We start from the raw sequence: 21,951 nt of genomic DNA, 5'->3' as shown, positions 1-21,951 counted from the left end.
ATTGTTTTTGTTTGTGTCATCAATAGAAACTCAGTCCATATCATGTGCTTTTAAGAAAGGTATCCTGTCACTTAAACTTTTTAAAAACTTTATTTTTATGACTCTGTGATCTCTGTTTAAAAAAAAATTGGGAAAATACAGAAACATAAAGCAAGGGAATTAAATATCATGCCTACCCCAACTCCCAGAGTATTGCTGATATTTTGGTATACTTGCTCCAGTATTTGTTATTCTTTTTGTTTAAAGTTGACATCCTAATACACATACAAATTTAAATCATGGTTTTGTTTTCCCACTTGACATCCTAACACAGGCTTTGCTGTACTTCATAAAAATTCATCTTATTCCTAATTTTTAATAACTGTAATTACATTTTTCTATCTTAGGTACCAAAAGTTCCTTAAATTTTTCCTTACTGTCCTTGGTGATCCTTATGTTCTCTTAATTCAAATTAAGACTTTGTATAATAACAAAGATGACACTTTCTTAAATTTGGGTACTTCTATATTTAGTATAACTAAAGAAACTACAGTGTGCGCACAAGTGGTAACGGCTGATCAAATAAGTAATCAAGGAAACGTTTTGAGCCAGTTTTAAAATCTGTGCCTCCCCAAGCCCCTGAAGTATATATATTATAAAAGTAATTGGAACTATACAATAATTGCTTATTCGATTATTTAAAAGAGTGCATACATATAAAGTGTTTAGGAGTGTGCTTGGTATGTAGTATATTGTATGAGTTGGCTGTAAAGGCCCCTTTTGCTTTGGTGCACTTGTGCTCAACTGCCACCAGGGGGCAGACTGTGTTTGGGAAAGAATGGAAACCCAGCTTGAGCTGTTCTTAGTCTTTCATCTCAAACATCTTTTTCCGTGTGTGTGTGTGTGTGTGTGTGTGTGTGTGTGTGTGTGTGTGTGTGTGTGTGTACACTTTGCTGTACAAACAAGAACTACTCCTCTGACTTTTGACTTTTCCTTCTGACTGGCACTGCTTCTCTTTATTCTTGTAGTTCCTTGCTGTGCTGTTTTTTGGGGGGTTTTTCTTTGTTTTTTGCCTTTGAAGGAAGAGTTCCCCAGAGGATGGGAGACACTGCAGGCCACAGCCACACAGGGCCACGCAGGGTCACTCACAGGGAGAAGCAGGGAGCCTTGCTGTGCTGTTTACAAAGATCGTTAGCAACATTACTGTTAACTCTGTGTGGTGTAGCTTAGGGTAGTTCAAGTAAACTTTCTAATGAGTATGAAGAATTGGTGGCATGTTGCTAATTTCTTCTTTTGGGTAGTCTAGGCTAAAGGATTTCCCCTTTAACCAGGATACGTTAGAGTTTACTGTTACTTAAGTAACAAAACTAAACAAACAAAAAACTTAACAAAACAGAAAACATCCTATGGGGGTGTTGTCCTATCTTTAATAATATCAGTGTTCAGTCTTCTGTTTATAATTTTAATGCTGATTTTGGTTTTTTTTTGGCGGTGCGCGGGCCTCTCACTGTTGTGGCCTCTCCCGTTGCGGAGCACAGGCTCCGGACGCGCAGGCTCAGCGGCCATGGCTCACAGGCCCAGCCACTCCGTGGCACGTGGGATCTTCCTGGACCAGGGCACAAACCCTTGTCCCCTGCATTGGCAGGCGTACTCTCAACCACTGTGCCACCAGGGAAGCCCTTTAATGCTGATTTTTATCTTAGTTTTTTTTTTTTTTTTTTTTTTTTTTTTTTTTTTGCGGTACGGGCCTCTCACTGTTGTGGCCTCTCCCGTTGCGGAGCACAGGCTCCGGATGCGCAGGCTCAGCGGCCATGGCTCACGGGCCCAGCCGCTCCGCGGCATATGGGATCCTCCCAGACCGGGGCACGAACCCGTATCCCCTGCATCGGCAGGCGGACTCTCAACCACTGCGCCACCAGGGAGGCCCTATCTTAGTTTTTTTTTTTTTAACTTTTTATGGGGGTATAGTTGTTTTACAGTGTTGTGTTTATCTTAGTTTTTACAAGCTTTTTTCTTTTCTTGGTGCGGGCGGGGAGGAGAGGTGCTTTATGGCAAATTAATTTGCGGAATCCAGAAAAAAGGTTGCGGTTTAATAATAACAAATTGTGATAGAGTGAAAAGGCACACCTAAATGTAGCTTTTCTAGACTTCAATTCCTTGATTATTTGTGCTTGCATGGCCGTGGGTGCAGTGTTTACAAGACGCCTTGTCTGTGCAGGAACAGGCTGTAATTTTCCCGCAGCTAACCCCTGGCAGGTTGTTGGGTTGGTCTCTCGACAACCTCTGAAGTGGCAGGCTGTGGGGCGAGTGAAAAGGGAGAAGGAATTACTCAAAATTTCCTTTCCTGCCTGTCTCCTTCCCTCTTCACACCCTAAATGCTCTACAGAATTTCTTGAAGAGTAACTGCTTCCTGCACATTCTCATAGCATTTAATAGTCATTTATGGTTAACAGTTAACTACATTCATTTCTGTTACTGAGTCTTGGAAATCTTGGAAACACACATAGATCATTTTTCACACATTGTTTTCTTGTGCTTTTTAAAATTAAAAGAGTTGGACTCTTCCTGGTTTAGTAATATTAGCTTTACTTAAGTGAGCATTTTGCAGGTGCAGTTTTCTTATGTCCATGCCTTTATCTTTTCAACCTCTTTTGGTTTTTTTGCCACCATATTTTAATGTGCTTTAACAAAGGACTCTACTCAAACATTTACCAGATCTCAGTTCTTACTGATAAACAATAATCACACCTTCCTGATGTTCCTAGTCTCAAAACATTACTATCTTGAGAGGTCACCTGATTTTCTATAAATGCAATTAGTCAAGCAATAAGTGGAGTCCTTAGAATACTCACTAATTTTTATTCCTCTGGAACTATTATGTTACATCTGGTAGAGAAATTGCATTAACCCTTTATTGCTGGCTATTAGTGAAATCCTCAGAATATGAGTGTTAGAGTTGAATTTTAACCTTTTATCAATCCGTCATTAGTATATTATAGTAAAAACATTTTTTGAAGTATAATTGACCTACAACACTATGTTAGTTCCAGGTGTTGTAGTAGGAATTTTATTTAAAATTGTAATTGAGAACATTTATTGCTTGAAGCCATTAAAAATTTTTTTGTCCAGGGTATCAGGTTTATATATAGGTTTACATGTAAAATATCTGAAAAAAATGCCTAGTGCTACTGGGCATATTCACACTAGTAGTGTGAATATAATTACAACTTAAAAAATCAGAACACAGATTACTTTAATGAAGTCTTAATTTTTTATAATTACTAAATAAATATTAGGCACTCCTCGAAGTAGTTATTTCCCCTTAAGGATCCTCCAACTCATTACAGAACCTGTGACATTATTGGTTGTTATATAAAGCGCCTAAGACCACCCACTTTCTCCTCCCCTTCACCATCTCTGATGAAAACCATAACAACCCCATAAGCATGTTTGGTGTGATGTCATTCAGAGGCTGCTGACTGCTGGGTCTGCTAGGAGGAGATTTTATTCAGAGGCAGAGCATTGTTTGGGCAACATCTGGGAGTAGAAACGGAAGCCAGAAGCACTTGGATAGCTCTGGGGTTTTTCTTTTGTGCACGTACGGTGGAGTGACGTCTGGCATGTAGGCATGTTTTCTCTCGCTGTATTTCTTGGCCTCGAAGAAGCGTGCTGAGTTTAAAAAGACAGTATGTGAGAATCCACGGAGCTGGTTCTTCTGTGAAATCTTTCCACCTGCTCTGAAGACATGTTGTTGTCTCCCAAGTTCTCCTTGTCCACCATTCACGTTCGACTCACTGCCAAAGGATTGCTTCGAAATCTTCGACTCCCTTCAGGGTTTAGGAAAAGCACTGTCATTTTCCACACAGGTTTGTCTTGCGCAGATCTCTCTTTACCGTTACACGGGGGGCATCTTGATTAACTTGCAGGTGTTTATCAGAAATTTTCTAAGGGGATAGATAACTAGCGAAAGAAAGCTCTAATGAGAGAACGAGGCGTAATTTGTAAAAATAAGCGGTTTTCTCTTATGTTTCAACACATGTGTAGGGTACTTTTACTGTCTGCAAGCTGATGTGTGCTCGGTTTATTTGTTGAAAGCAGAACTGTTGCCTGGGTGCTCCTAGCTCTTTGCTCTGACACCAGCCGAATCTGGAAAAATCAACACCTGTTCAATTACATTTTACTTCACATGATTTTGGAAATAGGACACAGGTAAATTAAGACAAACAGTTCTCTTTCCTTTAAAGAAGGAGATGAAATGAGAAGGTTTCTGTAGGTTTTCGTTAACGTAGTTCCTCACTGAGATTGGACTAGGCTGGTTTGGTATGCTAAAAGATTTCCACGTTCTAAACATTTCTGAAATAAAACATCGTAATGGCCGTGGAGAGGTAGGACATGAACCACAAATTAAGTTTTCCAAGCTTCATGGTGGAAACGTTTGCAGTCACAAAAGACTGCCTCTGATCTTTAATGCTTGTATCTGCTTTTTATTTTCTGTGCCTGCGATGGAACTAAATGTAAGGTATATTTTAGGCACATGTAAACCTGTGTGTCCACTTTTAGAGGATTCATTTGCCTACTGTGGCTACCTCTTGTTTAGATATAATTGCAACTGTGGTAAATTAAGTTGATTTTATGCTATAAAAACTGGAGTGCTATTATATTGAATTTGGGCTGGTTCGTGGTATCTGTGCTAGAATCATGAGTATGTAAATAGATGATTTATTGTTTCCTGTGAATGCCAGCCCTTCTGGGTCTTGTTTTCCATCTCTGTCCCCAGTGATTTTTTTCAGCTGACTGCTTTTAGTTTTCCCAGGGGTATCTCCCTGCTCTGTGGGATGACTCTTCCTCATGTTTCATAACCCCCCTTGACCTGTCGCTGGAGTCTGCCAGCCTTTCCCTCTCGATCGGAGCTGACAGCTGAAGGTAAATGGGGTAAGTCAGGAGGGAAACAGTGGCTCTATCTCTCCCAGCCTAAATGCCACTGTCGCTTTTTCAACCTTAAAGAATAAAAAGGTGAAAAATAAAAATAAAAGGGTGCCCAATATTTGCAATAATTTGTGTAATCTAAAATAGCTCCAAATGGCTTTTAACTTTTTTTGACTTTAAAAATTATATTTTGGGCTTCCCTGGTGGCTCAGTGGTTGAGAGTCCGCCTGCCGATGCAGGGGATGCGGGTTCGTGCCCCGGTCTGGGAGGATCCCACATGCCGCGGAGCGGCTGGGCCCGTGAGCCATGGCCGCTGAGCCTGCGCGTCCGGAGTCTGTGCTCCGCAATGGGAGAGGCCACAACAGTGAGAGGCCCGCATACCACAAAAAAAAAAAAAAAAAATTATATTTCTATGTTTTAATCAAAACCCGTAACACATTCAGTTAGATTTTATATTCATATATTTGTTTTCCATTAACAAGAATTTAAAAAATCTTGCAAGACACGTAAGTTTTGTTTAAGTGGAATAATGGAGAAGCCTCTGGTGGTTCTTGACCCACAGCACTTTAAAATATTCATACAAAGTTATCCAGCATTTTGTCATGGCTTTTAATTTTAACTTAAGGAAAAAAATCAATCCATACTCCAAATTAAAAAGAGAATCAAACAGTACAGAAGGTTGTATAATTCGAAGTGAGCCTCTGTCTTACCCAGGCCCTGCACCCTTCCACTCTCATGGGTGCTTGTTTATCCTTCCAGTAATTTTCTAGTCATATATAAGCCTATGCAGGTTTTTTAATATGCCTTTTTGTTTTACAGAAATGGAAGCTTACCATATATACTCTTCTATAGCTTACGTTTAGACGTTAATATATCTTCGATTTTCAGGTTAACACACTTATCTACCACATTCTTTTTAGTAGTCTTGTAACATCCCGTTGTTGGATGGGCCATGGTTTATTTAACCAGTCTTCCATCAGTGAACATTTTAGGTTGTTTGTACCATTTTTTGTGGAGCAGATAGCTTTCCAAGGCAACTGAAGCAAAAGGCACAAGGCTTTTATTACCAGAGTTTGACTAACTAATAGTGATATTTTGGGTACTCTTTATTTTTTAAATTTACATTAAAATATTTTGAAACATTCATTTTATTGCAGTTGTAACTTTTAGAGCTAGAGTGTACTTAGTGGTGCTCTAGTTCACTTGATTTTACACCAGGAAGTCGGAGGCCCAGAGAAGTGAATTAACTTGCCCAAGGGCACACAGTCAGTGGCAGGGATGGGACTAAAACCTGGGACCTCTGTTAAGAATTTTGGGGGTTTTTTTGGTTTTTCCAGCTGTGAATTTTGCTGTAATTCTGTTACATCTAGTGAATAGCAGTGATGGAAAAAAGTTTTGTGTGTGTGGGAAGCATTTTAAAATTATGTGAAGAATATAATTCTACTTAGCCCAGTAAGAATCTTTTGTGAGCTTATCCATATTACATAACTTGAGGGTTTGAGAAATCTTCCAATAAAATAGATATTGAAGGGCTTCCCTGGTGGTGCAGTGGTTGAGAGTCCGCCTGCTGATGCAGGGGACACGGGTTCGTGCCCCGGTCTGGGAGGATCCAACATGCCGCGGAACGGCTGGGCCCGTGAGCCATGGCCGCTGGGCCTGTGCATCCGGAGCCTGTGCTCCGCAATGGGAGAGGCCACAACAGTGAGAGGTCCGCGTACCACAAAAAAAAAAAAAAAAGATATTGAAGTCATCGCATTTCTTCTTATCCACATGGGCTGTGAGCTGTAGCTTGTGTTTGTATTCTTAATAAAAGAAGTGGTGTTGGTGGCTGCAGTGGCAGTGGAGTTGGCCTGGATACCAAGAGCCCGGGGCTGTAGCCTTGGTTCTGCTAGTAGTAACCAAGTCATTGACCTTAATCACATTACCAAACAAGGCTACAAAATGAAGGCATCAGATGAGATGATTTCCGAGGTCTCTTCAACCTCAAGTTCTGTGAATTTTCTGGCTACAGGTGAAAAAACCCTGGATGTGTTACTGAAAATTCTTATCTAAACTAATTCTCTCCTTATTTCCCAAACTCAGTGAATACTCCTGATTTCTTTCTCTTCACGACACCACTGTTTGCCCCCTATTCTGTTCTCACACCTCAGTACCCTTTGAATCATTGTTCTTCTTCATTGATCCACAATTGGTTGCAAGAATCTAAGACTCTATCCTTTGAAATCACTGTTGTTTTTACCCTCTGCCTCCTGTAGTTCAGGCTTTATTTTTAGATTGAAGAATTTGAAAATGCTCTTCTTAGAGGTAGAAAATGGTCAAATATTGACAGTTGCATATCACCCAATCTAATACTTCAGGACTTTTTGGAGGATTTTATATTTTTGGTCTTTGCCACCAATCAGTCTTTCCCTTGCTTCCAAACTGTCTTTCACATTGCAGGATTAAGTCATTCATTTCATAAACAAATATGTATTAGACATGTACTGTGTGGCAGGTGCAGTGCTAGATGCTGAAAATGTAGCCAGGACTGAGTCACACGTGGCCTCCTGCCTTCACACAGCCCACAATTTTTAAATTTTGGCCATACCACATGGCTGGTGGGGTCTTAGTTCCCCAACCAGGGATTGAACCTGGGCCACAACAGTGATAGTGCCTAATCCTAACCCAAGACCACCAGGGAGCTCCCCTATGCAGCCCACAGTTTACCAGGGAGACAGGCAGAGAACACGAGGCCGTCGTGGTAGGGCATGGACTAGGTGCACAGGTAGCGCCCAGCAGGTGAGGCTGACTTTAATCCAGGTCCTCCAGAAGCGCCATTTAAGCTGGGACCCCGGGATAGGAGGAACTAGCCAAGAAACAAAAAGTGTTCCAGGCAGAGAAGACAGCATGTGAAAGCCTGGAGGTGAGGGAGAGTTTGGCTCCTTTAAGGAAATGAAAGAATTTTAGTATGTCCGAGCATAGAATGTGGAGAGAGAGGTGCCAGCAATAGGATGGTGGTTATATGGAGCCAGACAGAACAGGCCCTTTGACTGGCCCTTGCACAGGACACTGTGTGCTGTAGTATATTGACAAAGTGTGTTGTCCCGTCCAGGATGTGATTTCCTCTGTAAATAAGGGCAAGGAAAGAGAGTGAATTTGTCAGGGTTTTGGGTAACATAGCAGGATGTCAGGCATGAATGAAGATCTCAGCATCAGAAGAGTGTTACATCTTGTAAGAAGTCCAGAAGTGATCTCACTGACTTACCAAAGCTTTCAGTTCGGTCTAGTTCAGAATTCTGCCTCATATTTTGAAACCTATTAGTTTCAATGTTATGAGTCAGTGGAGGGAAAAGAATCTTCCACGTAGAACTATTCCTTGCCTCCAGGTTTATTGGAATTCAGGTTTTCTATGAAGCTGGAGATGAGATACTTGTATTAATTATTATGAAAAGTGCCATTTTGAGCCTGAGTTAATATTCTCATTGATTCAAGTGAAGGCAATTCACTGCACTAAGAGAGAATTCTTTTTGCTGAGCTAGTAAGATTAAAAGCAATTACTCTAGCAAAGGAGAGGGGTGTATGTACATATATTTTGAGGAAAGGCAGGAGAAGTATTATTAATAGAACAAAATATTTTCATTTACTTGAAGCTGTGCTAAAGAGAACCATTTTGCCTAGATATTTGGTAAGAGTGAGGCAGAATGCAAATAAGTTTGTTTAATTAGAATGAAAGTCATCAAGTTACGTGCTTATGTTTGGTATTCATTTTTCAGACTGTCAAGTAGAACTGCTTTTAGCTGCAGTTTAAGATAGTTTAACTAAGGAGGAGCTTGTCTCTTAGAAAGCAGCAGCTCTGATGTTCAGAGGCTTTCCTCATGACTGTTGCCTCCTGATCTCACAATGCCTGCTGCAGGCAGGAAAAACAAGACCCAGGGAAGGGGTGGTGCTTACATCTCATTGGCTAAATCTCAGTCACATGGCTGTTTCTACCTTCAAGGGAAGCTGGGAAATTGAGTGTTTGATTTCTCCAATGGCTGTAGTACATGCAGGTATAAGAGGGATTAGAGCCCTAGTATAGAGACTGCCACAGAGAAGGCAAAACGGTTATTTCTCAAAAGCTAATACAGGCAGCTTATAAATAAGGGAAGTATATCAGTTAACAAGTTGAGTCTTGCAACTGACCTCATTGTTTCTTCTCTTTTATGATATGAATGTTTTTTGGTAATGATTACCTATTTTGTAAATGTGTCAATTAAACACTTTCAAGTCATTTTTGTTGTTTGGACCTAGAGGTTAATATTTGATTTTGATCTCTTGAATTAATTTTTAGTTACAAAATAATGCTTATACTGAGAAAGAATGTTCTCAACCTTATGTGGTTTTTATATATTTAAAATGTGTTAACAAAAGATAAATATTAGCAGTGCATTTATGGTGGGGATCCTAGTCATGCATGAAGGTGATGCTAAATAAACCTTAATTTCTCTTGTGCTTCTCACATTGCAAAATATAGAAACCAGTGAAAGCATTTTAGAAAGCTTTCATAAAAAACTATATATGTTAGAATTTTTTGGTAAAAAGTTTAAAAATATTCACTCATTTGTAGAATGCAAAAGACATCAAAAGGACCAAATTCAAGAACAACAGATGAGAGATGTGGCCTTCCACCACCCCTCTGTTATCTCACTGTGAATCCACATTCTTCTTTTTAGCTTCCTTGAAAGCAGTCTTGAAAGTTTCTCTGGGCTCTTGCCACATTGATAAACGTTTACTAAGAACTGGTGTTGTGAATGGCATTATGCTAAAAATGTTGATACTGAGCTCATGTGGCTATGGCAGTCTTACAGCTTCAGCTTTGCTATGACATTAAAATGTGCCCTTTCCTAGTTGTAGCAGTCTATTTAAGAGAACAGTTATGTGTTAAATGAATTTTCACTCACAGTGGATAATATTTTTGATAAGTCTTTAAAAGTTAGATGTTGAAAGAGAAAGTGTATCTTAATCTCACAAGTTTCAGATAGCTAGTCTTACTGTGCTAAATTGTGTTTTAATGTAGTGTCTATTTTCACACAAACATGGAAAATAAACCATACATTATAGCCTGGAGTTGCATTTAGGATGGGAAGTATAGCAGTGTTTTTCATGAGGAGAAAATGGAGGAATAAGGCGACTAAAACATATATAGTAAATGCTTATTTAATTAGAACCACTGAAATATTCGGGTTAACTGAGCTTTGGATAGTAGAGAATCACCCTATACATGAAATAATATAGATTACGATACTTTTTATTAGCTCTAAAGCATGTTCTAGAGCTAAAAATAGTATTTTATTAATAGTATATGCATATTACTGTTATCATAGGTAAAAAGACAACAGGTGTGGTTTTAAATGTGTATAAAATTGAACATCACTTTTCTGTTTTTGGCTTAGGTGATACAATAATACTTTGGATTATTTTAGTACATGAGGGTCCTTTATAAAAGGCATCAATTATATAGCTCTGGGGGAAATTAAGACTACTAGAGCCTTCTTTGGGGTGAGAGACTAGGCTTTTACCTATTGTTCCCTGGTGGCCCGAGTTTTAGGCATCTCTCATTCAAATTGCTTTTCCTTAACTGGTTAATGTTTTGAGAATGGCATTCTCTTTTTATTTATTGTTTGTGTTATGGAAATTCCTAATGTTGAATGTTTTAATTGGCTATTCTAATTTTTTTTTTTTTGTGGTACGCGGGCCTCTCACTGTTGTGGCCTCTCCTGTTGCGGAGCACAGGCTCCGGATGCGCAGGCTCAGCGGCCATGGCTCACGGGCCCAGCCGCTCTGCGGCATGTGGGATCTTCCCAGACCGGGGCACGAACCCGTGTCCCTCTCAACCACTGCGCCACCAGGGAAGCCCAGCTATTCTAATTTTTGTTTCTACTGTCTATTAAGCATAGTCTATTGTCTTAAATTTGCAATAAGGACATTTTTGACCCGCTTTGGTGCATTTTGGGGACTCCCCCCTCCCCCAGGTCTTTTGTCTTCACATGCCTTATTTCAGCCATGCTGCTTTGCTGGGGGCCCTGCTTGACAAAGAGCATGTGATTGCACACGGCTGTGATGGTTAGGGACACCACCTGTGGCTGTGGAGCACTGACCCACAGGGCCTGGCCTCGCTGGCACAATGGTGACATCCCCTGAGCTGGCTAGCTCAGGGTGGAAAAGTCCAGAAGAAATAGCTTTTAAAATTCTAAAATGGTACATGTGCTTGAAGTAGATACTGCAAGAAGGGCCTTGTAGACTTTTTGTTTTTGTTTTGGAGTTGTTTCCTAGTGGTGACAGAATGTTATTCTTGGCACTGTGTTCTTCCATGTGGTAAATTAAAAGGGACGTCTTGGTGTATGTCATCATCACTGAAATCAAAACCACTTCTTGGCTTTGTGATGCCAGGCATCTTTTTAGGTACCTATTAAATTGGTTAATTCAAAATGATCGTTAAGACAAAAACAAAAATATGAAAGTCCACATGAAGGCCAGCATTTAATATTTTAGGTAACTTGCTTAATAACAAAGGAGAAAAAGCCAGTTCCAGGGCTGCTGTCTTGTGAAACAGCACCTCAGTCACATCAGTGAACTGGGTGGGAATATATATATATATATATATATATATTTTTTTTTTTTAATTTTTGGCTGCATTGGGTCTTTGTTGCTGCACGTGGGCTTTCTCTAGTTGTGGCGAGAGGAGGCTACTCTTCGTTGCAGTACGCGGGCTTCTCATTGCGGTGGCTTCTCTTATTGCGGAGCATGAGCTCTAGGCACGCGGGCTTCAGTAGTTGTGGCTCGTGGGCTCAGTCGTTGTGGCTCGTGGGCTAGAGAGTGCAGGCTCGGTAGTTGTGGCACACCGGCTTATTTGCTCCGAAGCATGTGGGATCTTCCCGGACCAGGGCTCGAACCTGTGTCTCCTGCATTGGCAGGCGGATTCTTAACCACTGCGCCACCAGGGAAACCCCGGTGGGTATATATTTTATCCCTTTCCTTATGCTCTGAGAAAAGACCTACCCAATTTGTTCATATACAGTGTGAACAAGTATAACAAAAGCTACTTTTTCCTATTTTAAGTTGAAATAAAAATTCAGATTTTTTCTCTACTAAAATAATGAAAGTTTTGCTTGTTAGATGATTAAAGTAAAAATATTCTCATTTGACATCTGCAGAATTTTTAATGATACAGGCATGAAATTGCATTACTTGCAAATTTTTGTAGTATGCTCTTTTAGTCCTGAAACAAATCCATAAACTACCTTTTTTACTCTAATCTTTTTCTTTTAATTAATTTATTTATCTTTGGCTGCATTGGGTCTTCATTGCTGCACGTGGGCTTTCTCTAGTTGTGGTGAGCAGGGGCTACTCTTCGTTGCAGTACGCAGGCTTCTCATTGTGGTGGCTTCTCTTGTTGCGGAGCATGGGCTCTAGGCGTGAGGGCTTCAGTAGTTGGGGTGCACGGACTCAGTAGTTGTGGCTCTTGGTCTCTAGAGCGCAGGCTCAGTAGTTGTGGCGCACGGGCTTAGTTGTGGACCGCAGCATGTGGCATCTTCCTGGACCAGGGCTCAAACCCATGTCCCCTGCATTGGCAGGCAGATTCTTAACCATTGTGCCACTAGGGAAGTCCCACAAATCCATAAACTTTTAGCACATTAAGGTGGACTTTTAGATTATTTAGAAAGCCAACAAATTGGCGTATGTGATACCTTCTTAAAAGTATTTCTGAATGTAATGAATTTCTATTAACTTTTCTTTACAGTTAGTAGTCCATTTTAAGAACATAAGAGATCTGCTTTATTCCCTGCCAGCCACATGGAAAATGTCTATGGTCAATTTTGGATTGTTTTGCAGGAAAAATTGTCTAAGCAATAGTTATCCTGAAATAGGTGTATTTAATATGAATATGCCTTCTCTTCTGTAATCTGCTTTTGAAATTAAGAAAGTAAAACCACTTTATATATAATACAAATCATTGCAGCACTTCCAAAAATACAATACTGTAAAATTTTAATAGGTGTCCTACAGCACCCCTCCCCAGCCAAAAGAATTAGCTTGGGTAATGTTAACAGTCTAAACACTGTGCTTTGCTGAGCTTGAAATGTTCCATAGTCAGCAAATGCCATACCTACCCAGAAAAAGAAAAATATTATATGTGGCTCCTAATTATGACTATTAACTTTTCTAGAGAAAACACATAATGAAAGGAACCCTGGAAAGGTTTATATAAATTTAAGCTAATAATTGATAACACGAACATGTTTGTTTGTTTGTTTAAAATGATGGTTGGATGCCGTGAAGTGGTTCTCAGTGCCTTAACTGTGTGCCTGTTGTCAGGCCTGAGGGCCTCTTCCATCCTTGTCAGGGGGAGTGCTTTCTCCTTTCATACAACACTGAATAATAATTCAGAAAAAGATCTTGGTAAGATTGTCTAGATTTCCGTGGGTGCGTAGTTCAATTGATCAAGCTGGGAAAGTGTGTTCATAGGCTTGTGCTAGGGGCTGCATTCAGGACAATGGGAAATGAAGAGCTGATTTGCTCCCCAGGAAAATGCCCCTGCAGACGATTCAGTCTGGAAGGCGTGATGGAGCAGGTGAGGCTGGAATCGAGCCTCTTTGGAGAATAAGGCGCAGAGCGTCAGAGAACGTCAGTGCGCTTCCGCACCGGGTCCCACGCCTCCTCCCTCTGCCCTCTCTGCATTCCCACGTGCGCACCTGCTCCTCTGTGTGCTGTCTCTAAGCTGGAAACTGTGACGTATCCTGGATTCCCCTTGATCCAACGGGTCCAGAAGTCTTCCTGTCCTGCCTCATAAACACATTCATCATTTCCTGCCTGCTCTCACGGCCCTGACCACCAGTTCCCCTCCCTGGGCCTCCCTCCTGACCACTCTCCTCACCAGCTCAGATCTTCTTTCACTGTGTCTCCAGACCCCTGCTTGGCACCGTTCTGTGTCTCCTACGAGAGAGAGAAAACCTTGTACAGCACACATGTCTTGCCTCTGTTTATGCTTCCAGCCACGTCATCTTACTTTAATTTCAGGAGAGCTTTGCTGTCAGCACTGAATACCAGGACCTCCAGGGCCTCCCATACCTCTATGCCTTGGTGTTTTCTGGCCTCTTCTGTTTATCTGTCTGCCAAACACGCAAATGTCCATCCAAACTCTGTCTCTAGAACCCTTTCTTATTTATTTATTTATTTATTTATTTATTTTTATTTTTAAAATTTATTTATTTATTTTGTGGTACGCGGGCCTCTCACTGTTGTGGCCTCTCCCGTTGCGGAGCACAGGCTCCGGACGCGCAGGTCAGCGGCCATGGCTCACGGGCCCAGCCGCCCCACGGCACGTGGGATCTTCCAGGACCGGGGCACGAACCTGTGTCCCCTGCATCGGCAGGCGGACTCTCAACCACTGCGCCACCAGGGAAGCCCTAGAACCCTTTCTTGACAGCCCCAGATCTAGGTGTTTCTCCACCTGTACTCTCACCCCACTGTGTACATAATTCTGTTACCTAATTATCACATCATATGGCCATCGGTGATGGCAAGTTTCTGTCTCTGCTGCATGAAAAAAGTTCCTTGAGAACAAGAACCAATGTGTTAGAAGCACATCCAACAGACGTTTACTGAGTGTACAGTGGTCATGTGGGTGATCATTTCATAACTGGATACTCCCACTTATCAGAACACATATTTCCTGGTAGTTCACGTTTAAGGCTTTCTTGTCATGGAATATCCCGGGGTAAACACCCATAAATACCCATCAAATCCTGAGGAAACACGGATGGGAAGAACTTGTGTAAAGATGTGTCCCTAGGAAGGGTTTTAGGTGTGTAGGTGCAGATTAAGGCAGAAAGACGGGAATCAGTTGTCTGTCCAGGCTGGTGGTAGAGCCCATTAGCTCATTACTTACATTTTATTAACCCACAAGCATTAGTTTTCAAGGCAGTATGTAGTAGAAAGCATATAACAGCCAATGACTGCCCCCTTCACAGATAGGTGAATATGTGCGAGTCGAACAGGAAGAGATTAATACCATAGAAACAAGGTGTCTTCATGCATCCTTGTAAAATACCACCTTCTTTTTTTTTTTTTTGCGGTACGCGGGCCCCTCACTGTTGTAGCCTCTCCCGTCGTGGAGCACAGGCTCTGGACGCGCAGGCTCAGTGGCCATGGCTCACGGGCCCAGCCACTCCGCGGCATGTAGGATCCTTCTGGACCGGGGCACGAACCCATGTCCCCTGCATTGGCAGGCGGACTCTCAACCACTGCGCCACCAGGGAAGCCCCACCACCTTCTTCTACGTGCTTCCACCACCCCCAAGACACGAGCCTGGTCCACCTGCCCCACAGCAAAGCCACATGGTAGATTTTGATAAATATTTGGCGAGTGAATGAATAATAAGTCAATAGGCACATGACACACTAGGCAAACATTGGTTACTGAATGCTACGTATAGTTTTGTGTTTCATTCAAGTTAAGGCAAGCTCTCCTAGTAAGTCTTGTCTCTTACTTGATTTTAATATTCGGAAAGCCATCGGATTTCCGAATATTAAAGTGGCTGGTTTTGCCTTAGGATGGATGTGTCCTCAGCAGCTAATAGGTTAGTCCCTGTCTGAATTGTTAAGTCTCTCCCACAAAAATTGTGTTTAGCCTTGAGGTGGGGATCTGTATGCCTGAGTGACTTGAGCCTGAAACATGGGCTTATTCTTCTTTCCCCAACTATTTTCTTTAAGAGGATGATAAATAACTTCATTAGGCGAGTTTTAAATTTTATTAAATTGAGGTTTCTGAGTAGAAAGAACAAAGGCAGTAAACAGTGTTATCCAGCTATTTTTCAAGTGAACAAATGTCTTGGATTCAGGACTTTTATTTTCTTGATGGAGGTTTCAGTTTCATTGGGATGAACCTCAGGAAGGTCAGACCAGACATGGCAGTGGTAATTATCCAGTCAACGCGCATCCGAATCTATGCAGAAGTTAACATTTAATTTTAAGGTTTCTGAGTAAGTTGATTCTTTGAAATTAGACAGGCTGTTAATAGGTATAATAAGCAAAATATTTTATAGTTTTAAATACAGCTGCATTATCAAAACAGTAACATGTTAATAAATGGAACACAAGGGCAAAGTTTGGTTCATATTAAGCTAATTTCCTGTAAATAATGAATTTTGTAGAATTTAAGGGAAACTTGCTTTTTTGGCATTTTGAGGTCCTCTATGTATGAGCATTAGGGCTTTGAACATCACTGGAGATTTTTGCATCATCTCTGTTCTTCCGTTGGGCCAGGAGTGAGGAGGAAAGGAAAGATGCTCAAACTGGGTCATCAGCTACCACGTGGTCATCAGCTACCATGTGGTCGTCAGCTACCATGTGGTACAATTTTGTCCTCAGGGAGCACAGTATGTGGAGCGGAAGATTGAGGTCACAGTGTGCTTTTCCAGCTCTAGGTAGAGTGCAGTCTGTTTGCTTATTTGCTCTTAGGTTGAAATTTGAAGACATCTAAATCTATTTTAAGAATTCACATTCAACAGAAGCTGTGTTATTTAGACTTCTGTCCAGATTCCCCATGGAAGAAACATGGATTGACGTATGTTTGCTTGATGGTTAAGTGTTAAAGATTGAATCTCAGAATTCATTGTAACCATCTTTAAAAAATGTTACGTTTTAATTTTGAATAGGTAATGTATTTACCCTGTGGTTAAAAAATATTTTAAAATGCATTAGAACACCTATATCTATCTGGTTCTTATTTCCTTCTCTGAAAAGGTAAACATTGTTAGTACTTTCATATGTATTATACAATAGTTTTGTTATGAATTTATAAGCAAAAAAAATGCATTTATATTCCCATCATCTTGACCCAATGGGGCACATCATCTACTTTGTTCTTCACTATGTTTTTTATTTACCACAGAGAGCTTCCTAGTTCTGTTACAGCTGTGACATTTCACTATATAAATGTACCATACATTTATTTAACCAGACCTCTACTTATGGACATTTGGGTTTTTTTTTACCTTTTCTTTGCAAACAAGTTTGCAATGAAACCCCTTCTGTAGGTGTTATTTTACTCTTGTGTAGGATTCATGATAGAATAAATTCTTGCTTACCAGCTGTGAGTCCAACAGTTTGTGTGAGGGTGTGTTAGAGAAGGCTTATCACCAAATTTTATGTTCTTAAACATCAATTTGGGTATATGACACTATGCAGACAGACATCATCAGAATTGTTTTAAATGTTTGAATGAGATTCTACGTGGGTAGCATTGAAACTGCATCGTGATGTACGTGATGATTTCTGCTGATTTCTATTACTTCCTGAGACAGAGCGGTGTTTGAGTTCTAGGTGTGGTGTTTGGGGTTTCCATGGCTGGACACTTAGGAACTGATACTGATGTGTGAGATTCCCCACTCTTGAAATTCTAATTCTCCAGCTATTAAGAAAGCCTGAGAGAAAAAGAAGTTGGTACCATCTTGAGTCTTCTTGACAGCTTGAGTTTTCCTGAAGCAATAGCTTTGTCTCCCCTACTTCTCTAGTTAGATGAAGTTCACACCCTAACACTTAACTGCAAATGATAGTGAAACAGTAACCAGTCAAAGCACAAATGAGAAAGCAGCTAAGAACCAGGAGACATGCATGATTGGAATGCAGTCAAACTTGGACAGTTGATGTTTTCCAGGGTGTACCTTAGCAAAAAACTGCTTAAGTCCATTCTCGAGTGATCTTAGCAGCGTTCCTAATATAGTATTAGGTCCTAGAGAATTTTCTAAACTTTCAAAAAATAGATATGCCTTGACACAGTTAACAGTTACAAAATGTGGAGAATAGGACTTTTATAAGCACAAATGCCATTTTGTTACCAAAAGCTAAAGTAACCAAAATGTAATAAAGGAAATGTATAGGTACTAACTCACTTGTGGATCTAAGCCATCTGAATTCTCAGCAGCTAACTGGGGAGTAGCTTACACTGTTGCACTGACAGATTTGAAAAAACTAAGTGTTGGTTGGGCCTGGGGGACAAGGCATGAAATGGGAGGGGGTCAAAAGGTACAAACTTCTAGTTATAAAATAAATAAGTCATGGGGATGTAATGTACAGCATGGTGACTAAAGCTGATAATTCTGTATTGCATATCTCAAAGTAGCTAAGAGAGTATATCTTGTTCTCATCACAAGAATAAAATTTTGTAACTATGTATGGTGACAGATGTTAACTAGACTTATTGTGCTCATTTCGCAGTATATACAAATAGTGAATCATGTTGCACACCTGAAACTAATATAACGTTATATGTCAGTTATACCACAATAAAAACATGTCAAATTACATTTCAGATGGTAAAAAAAAAAAAAGTTTATCTCAGGAATTTGAAGCCACAATTGCATAAGAAGAGCCTTTACTAAATTTATTGAAGTAAAATAAAAACCGTCATAATGGTTTCAGAGGACTAATTCAACACTTATTTTTTACAATTTTTTATACACTTTTTCAAAAAGTATTGACAGATTCTTAACATTATGTTAATATGTTATTTTAAAATCGACTTTATGTCCATGGAGAAACACTAGAGTTAATATCTTTAAACCAAGAAAGGATAGAGAGACTTATCTTTAAAATAACGCTAGAGGTGGAATTAACCATTCAATAAGAAAAACAGATAAAGGAAGGTATATTATATACATATAATCAAGGAGTTTAGTCAAACAATATTACGAAGCAAATAATTTCCGTAGACTTGTAAATTCAAAAAGTCTGGATAGGGCTTCCCTGGTGGCGCAGTGGTTGAGAGTCCGCCTGCCGATGCAGGGGACACAGGTTCGTGCCCCGGTCCAGGAAGATCCCACATGCCGCGGAGCGGCTGGGCCCGTGAGCCATGGCCGCTGAGCCTGCGTGTCCGGAGCCTGTGCTCCGCAACGGGAGAGGCCACAACAGTAAGAGGCCCGCGTACCGCAAAAAAAAAAAAGTCTGGATAATCCAGTGAAAAATTTTTAGTTTATAAAGGAACCAAACATAAATACTTAGCTGCTGCCCGACTTTGGCGTAAGAGATAATTCGAAGGAAAAAAATTTTGGTGTTGCAAAAAGAATACCTGTATTCTGAATGTGAGTGTAAAAAACAATGCTTAATGAGTTAACTTACATTTAATTTAATATATTTCCTTAGAAATAACTTATTAGAACATGACTAGTTAATACTAAAATTCACCTGAGACACTAAGTAGGCAAGAAACTTAATGTTTTCTCCAGAAATGTTAATATAAAATATTCATTTCGGGCTTCCCTGGTGGCACAGTGGTTGAGAGTCTGCCTGCCAATGCAGGGGACACAGGTTCGTGCCCCGGTCCGGGAGGATCCCCCATGCCGTGAGCCATGGCCACTGGGCCTGTGCGTCTGGAGCCTGTGCTCCGCGGCGGGAGAGGCCACAGCGGTGGGAGGCCCGCATACCGCAAAAAAACAAAACAAAAGATTCATTTCTCAGATTTTGTAAATAATTATAACCTAACAGTTTAAAAACTGATATTGTGGTAAATAATAAAATTGATTAACATAGAAATTCTAGGAAGAGAATGGAAAGGTTCTTAAGGATTCAAGAAATGGTAACTTCAGAGCAATGAATAATAAATGAATACATATTTCAATAAGTATTGGTAGGACATATAGCAGCGATATCGGTCAGGAAAGTGAACCTTATCTACATATGTTGCAGGAAATTCTAGATGGTCAAAGAGTTAAAAGATGTTTTTTGCTCTTCTGTTTGTATAAAATCATATAAAACACTATATAAAAGATAGGTATTTATCTGTAAATATTGGTAGGTATTTACCCGTAAAAATTTATCTGTAAATATCCAATAATATTCATTATTGAAATGAATGGTTAGCAGATAATGTGCTTGGATGAATTAAAGTAACATTTTGTTAAGATTATTGCATAAATGTTTATTTTTAATTATGTAATATATTACATCCCCACCCCATCTCCACTTTCCAGAATGGGTGGGAACAGAAGCCTAGATTCTGACTTGGGGTCTGTCCTGTAGAAGCTGTCTGTGCCCAGGCTAGGCCCGTCACATCCCGGAACTTCACCTTCCTTATGGAGGGTTACTGGGAGGACCACAGAGAGGGGAAGTGAGAAAACACTATAAACAGTAAAACAGTAGAATTATTATATGTTATAGGACAAATATAATCCCTGGGAACATTTTATTTGTTTATTTGTTATTTATTTGTTTATTTTATTTTTTGGCCGCGCTGTGCGGCATGTGGGATCTTAATTCCCTGATCGGAGATCGAACCCGCGCCCTCTGCAGTGGAAGCGCAGAGTCTTGACCACTGGACCACCAGGGGAAGTCCTTGGGAACATTTTAAATTTTAGAAAATGACATAGAGGAATACTAATCTCAGATATTTGGATAAATTGTAAAATATTTAGATTATTTTTCATCCGTACGTGACTCTATAAAGTTCTCCTTTCAGGACTTTAATGTTACGACTGTGAAATTGGTTATGTCTCTGTCTGCTTTGGAAGTGGCAATTATTGCTAAGCAGTGAATAGTGATTCCTAACAAAGACTAATGCCTGCTTTCCCTTCTCTTTAAGTATTTTTAAAACACAATAAATATTTTAGTCATTTTAGAACTGAGAATTATCAAGTATTAATACAAATACTGAGTTGTTTAACCATGGGAAGCTACCATAGAAAATGAGAGCCCTTTTCCTGTTTTGTTTGTTTGTTTTTTTAACTTAAAGAATATACTGAGGGCTTCCCTGGTGGCGCAGTGGTTGAGAGTCCGCCTGCCGATGCAGGGGACACGGGTTCGTGCCCCGATCCGGGAAGATCCCACATGCCGCGGAGCGTCTGGGCCCGTGAGCCATGGCCGCTGAGTCTGTGCGTCCGGAGCCTGTGCTCCGCAACGGGAGAGGCCACAACAGTGAGGGGCCCGCGTAAAGCAAAAAAAAAAAAGAACATACTGAGTGTATTTTGCCATTGCTTCTTGGAACATGAATACTGAGGTTTCGTTTTCCTTCAAGAAATCGCTGTTTTCTTCCGTCTAAAAAATTAGAGAAAATAATTACTGTTTATAAAATTGTCTTAGGTTTGTTTGTCACCATAGAATGTGGATGCCACAGGGAATGACTTTGAGAATAAGGAAACATTTATTTTTTTAGTTTCTTGTCTTTTTTTCCCCTAGATTTAGATTTGTTTTGGTTATTCAGCCTATTTATTTTAAGAAGCTAAGCAGCTTGTTTCCTGTTTTTCCAATTCTGTTTGACATCTAAAGTGACTGAGACGTTTGGAATGGTTCCAAAATGGAACAGTTTTTTCATGTAAAATATAGTAGAGTAATTCCCAGGGCACCATGACAGAAAGTGAGAAATCACTTAGCATGGCATCTTAAACGGATTTGGAGTGCTAGCGTGTGCTTTAAAATAAAATTTTTTTAAGCCATATTACCACTTGAAGGGGGAAAAGAAACAACAAAGCTTGTATTTGATAGAAAACGGAAGAGTGTAGTCAAGAGTATAATACTCTTACTGAATCACTTTGCTGTGCCCCTGAAACTGACACAACATTGTAAATTAACTCTAATATAAAATTAAAAAAATTTTTAAAGAGTATAATACTCTTAGCAATGAATTTAAAGATCAGGTGTTAAATATGAGTAGATTTTCAATGTATATGTGGTGATTTATCAGGAATTAGGAAGTGATTCATTTAGAGTATAAATCTTTGTAAGGACCAGGCCATCAGCAGGGAGAGGACAGGAAGTTAGTAAGAAACGTATAAGAAGAGGGAAAGGCATTTAAAGTCCAATCATTCGTGTGTTGTTTTTCAGCCTGTGTGATCAGAATGGACAGTCAGGGTCTTTGTCACAGACAGATTTCTGTACCAATTTACCTGGAAAATTAGAAACTATGAAATCAACGTTATTTTGCACGCAATTTTCATGCTTCTGGATTGGTAAATCTGTTTGTTTCAGGCCCCTAATTCTCTGCCCCATATATAACTTATGTCAGAATTAAAGCCATCGTCTGTGTTTCTGAGTTCCA

The 21,951-nt window shown here is 40.1% G+C and overlaps 1 protein-coding gene across 6 annotated transcripts in view; it reads left to right on the top strand.

Annotated features, from left to right (window-relative positions):
- Positions 1–21,951, top strand: part of MTUS1 (microtubule associated scaffold protein 1) — a gene marked incomplete at its 5' end in the record, with an annotated part of 103,480 nt that overhangs the window by 44,765 nt on the left and 36,764 nt on the right. The window contains one exon of one of the 6 annotated variants that reach the window (XM_079726806.1): positions 3,725–3,845. The exons of the other annotated variants lie outside the window; for them this stretch is intronic. Coding sequence (XP_079582932.1) covers positions 3,725–3,845 — 121 coding nt within the window. Of the gene's footprint in view, positions 1–3,724; positions 3,846–21,951 lie in introns of those variants that run through there. 6 annotated transcript variants of the gene reach the window in all.

Source organism: Hyperoodon ampullatus, assembly GCF_949752795.1.
Source record: "Hyperoodon ampullatus genome assembly, chromosome: 20".
Lineage (NCBI taxonomy): Eukaryota > Metazoa > Chordata > Mammalia > Artiodactyla > Ziphiidae > Hyperoodon > Hyperoodon ampullatus.
The sequence above is the reverse complement of the archived record's forward strand: the minus strand, read 5'-3'. Positions and strand labels throughout refer to the sequence as shown.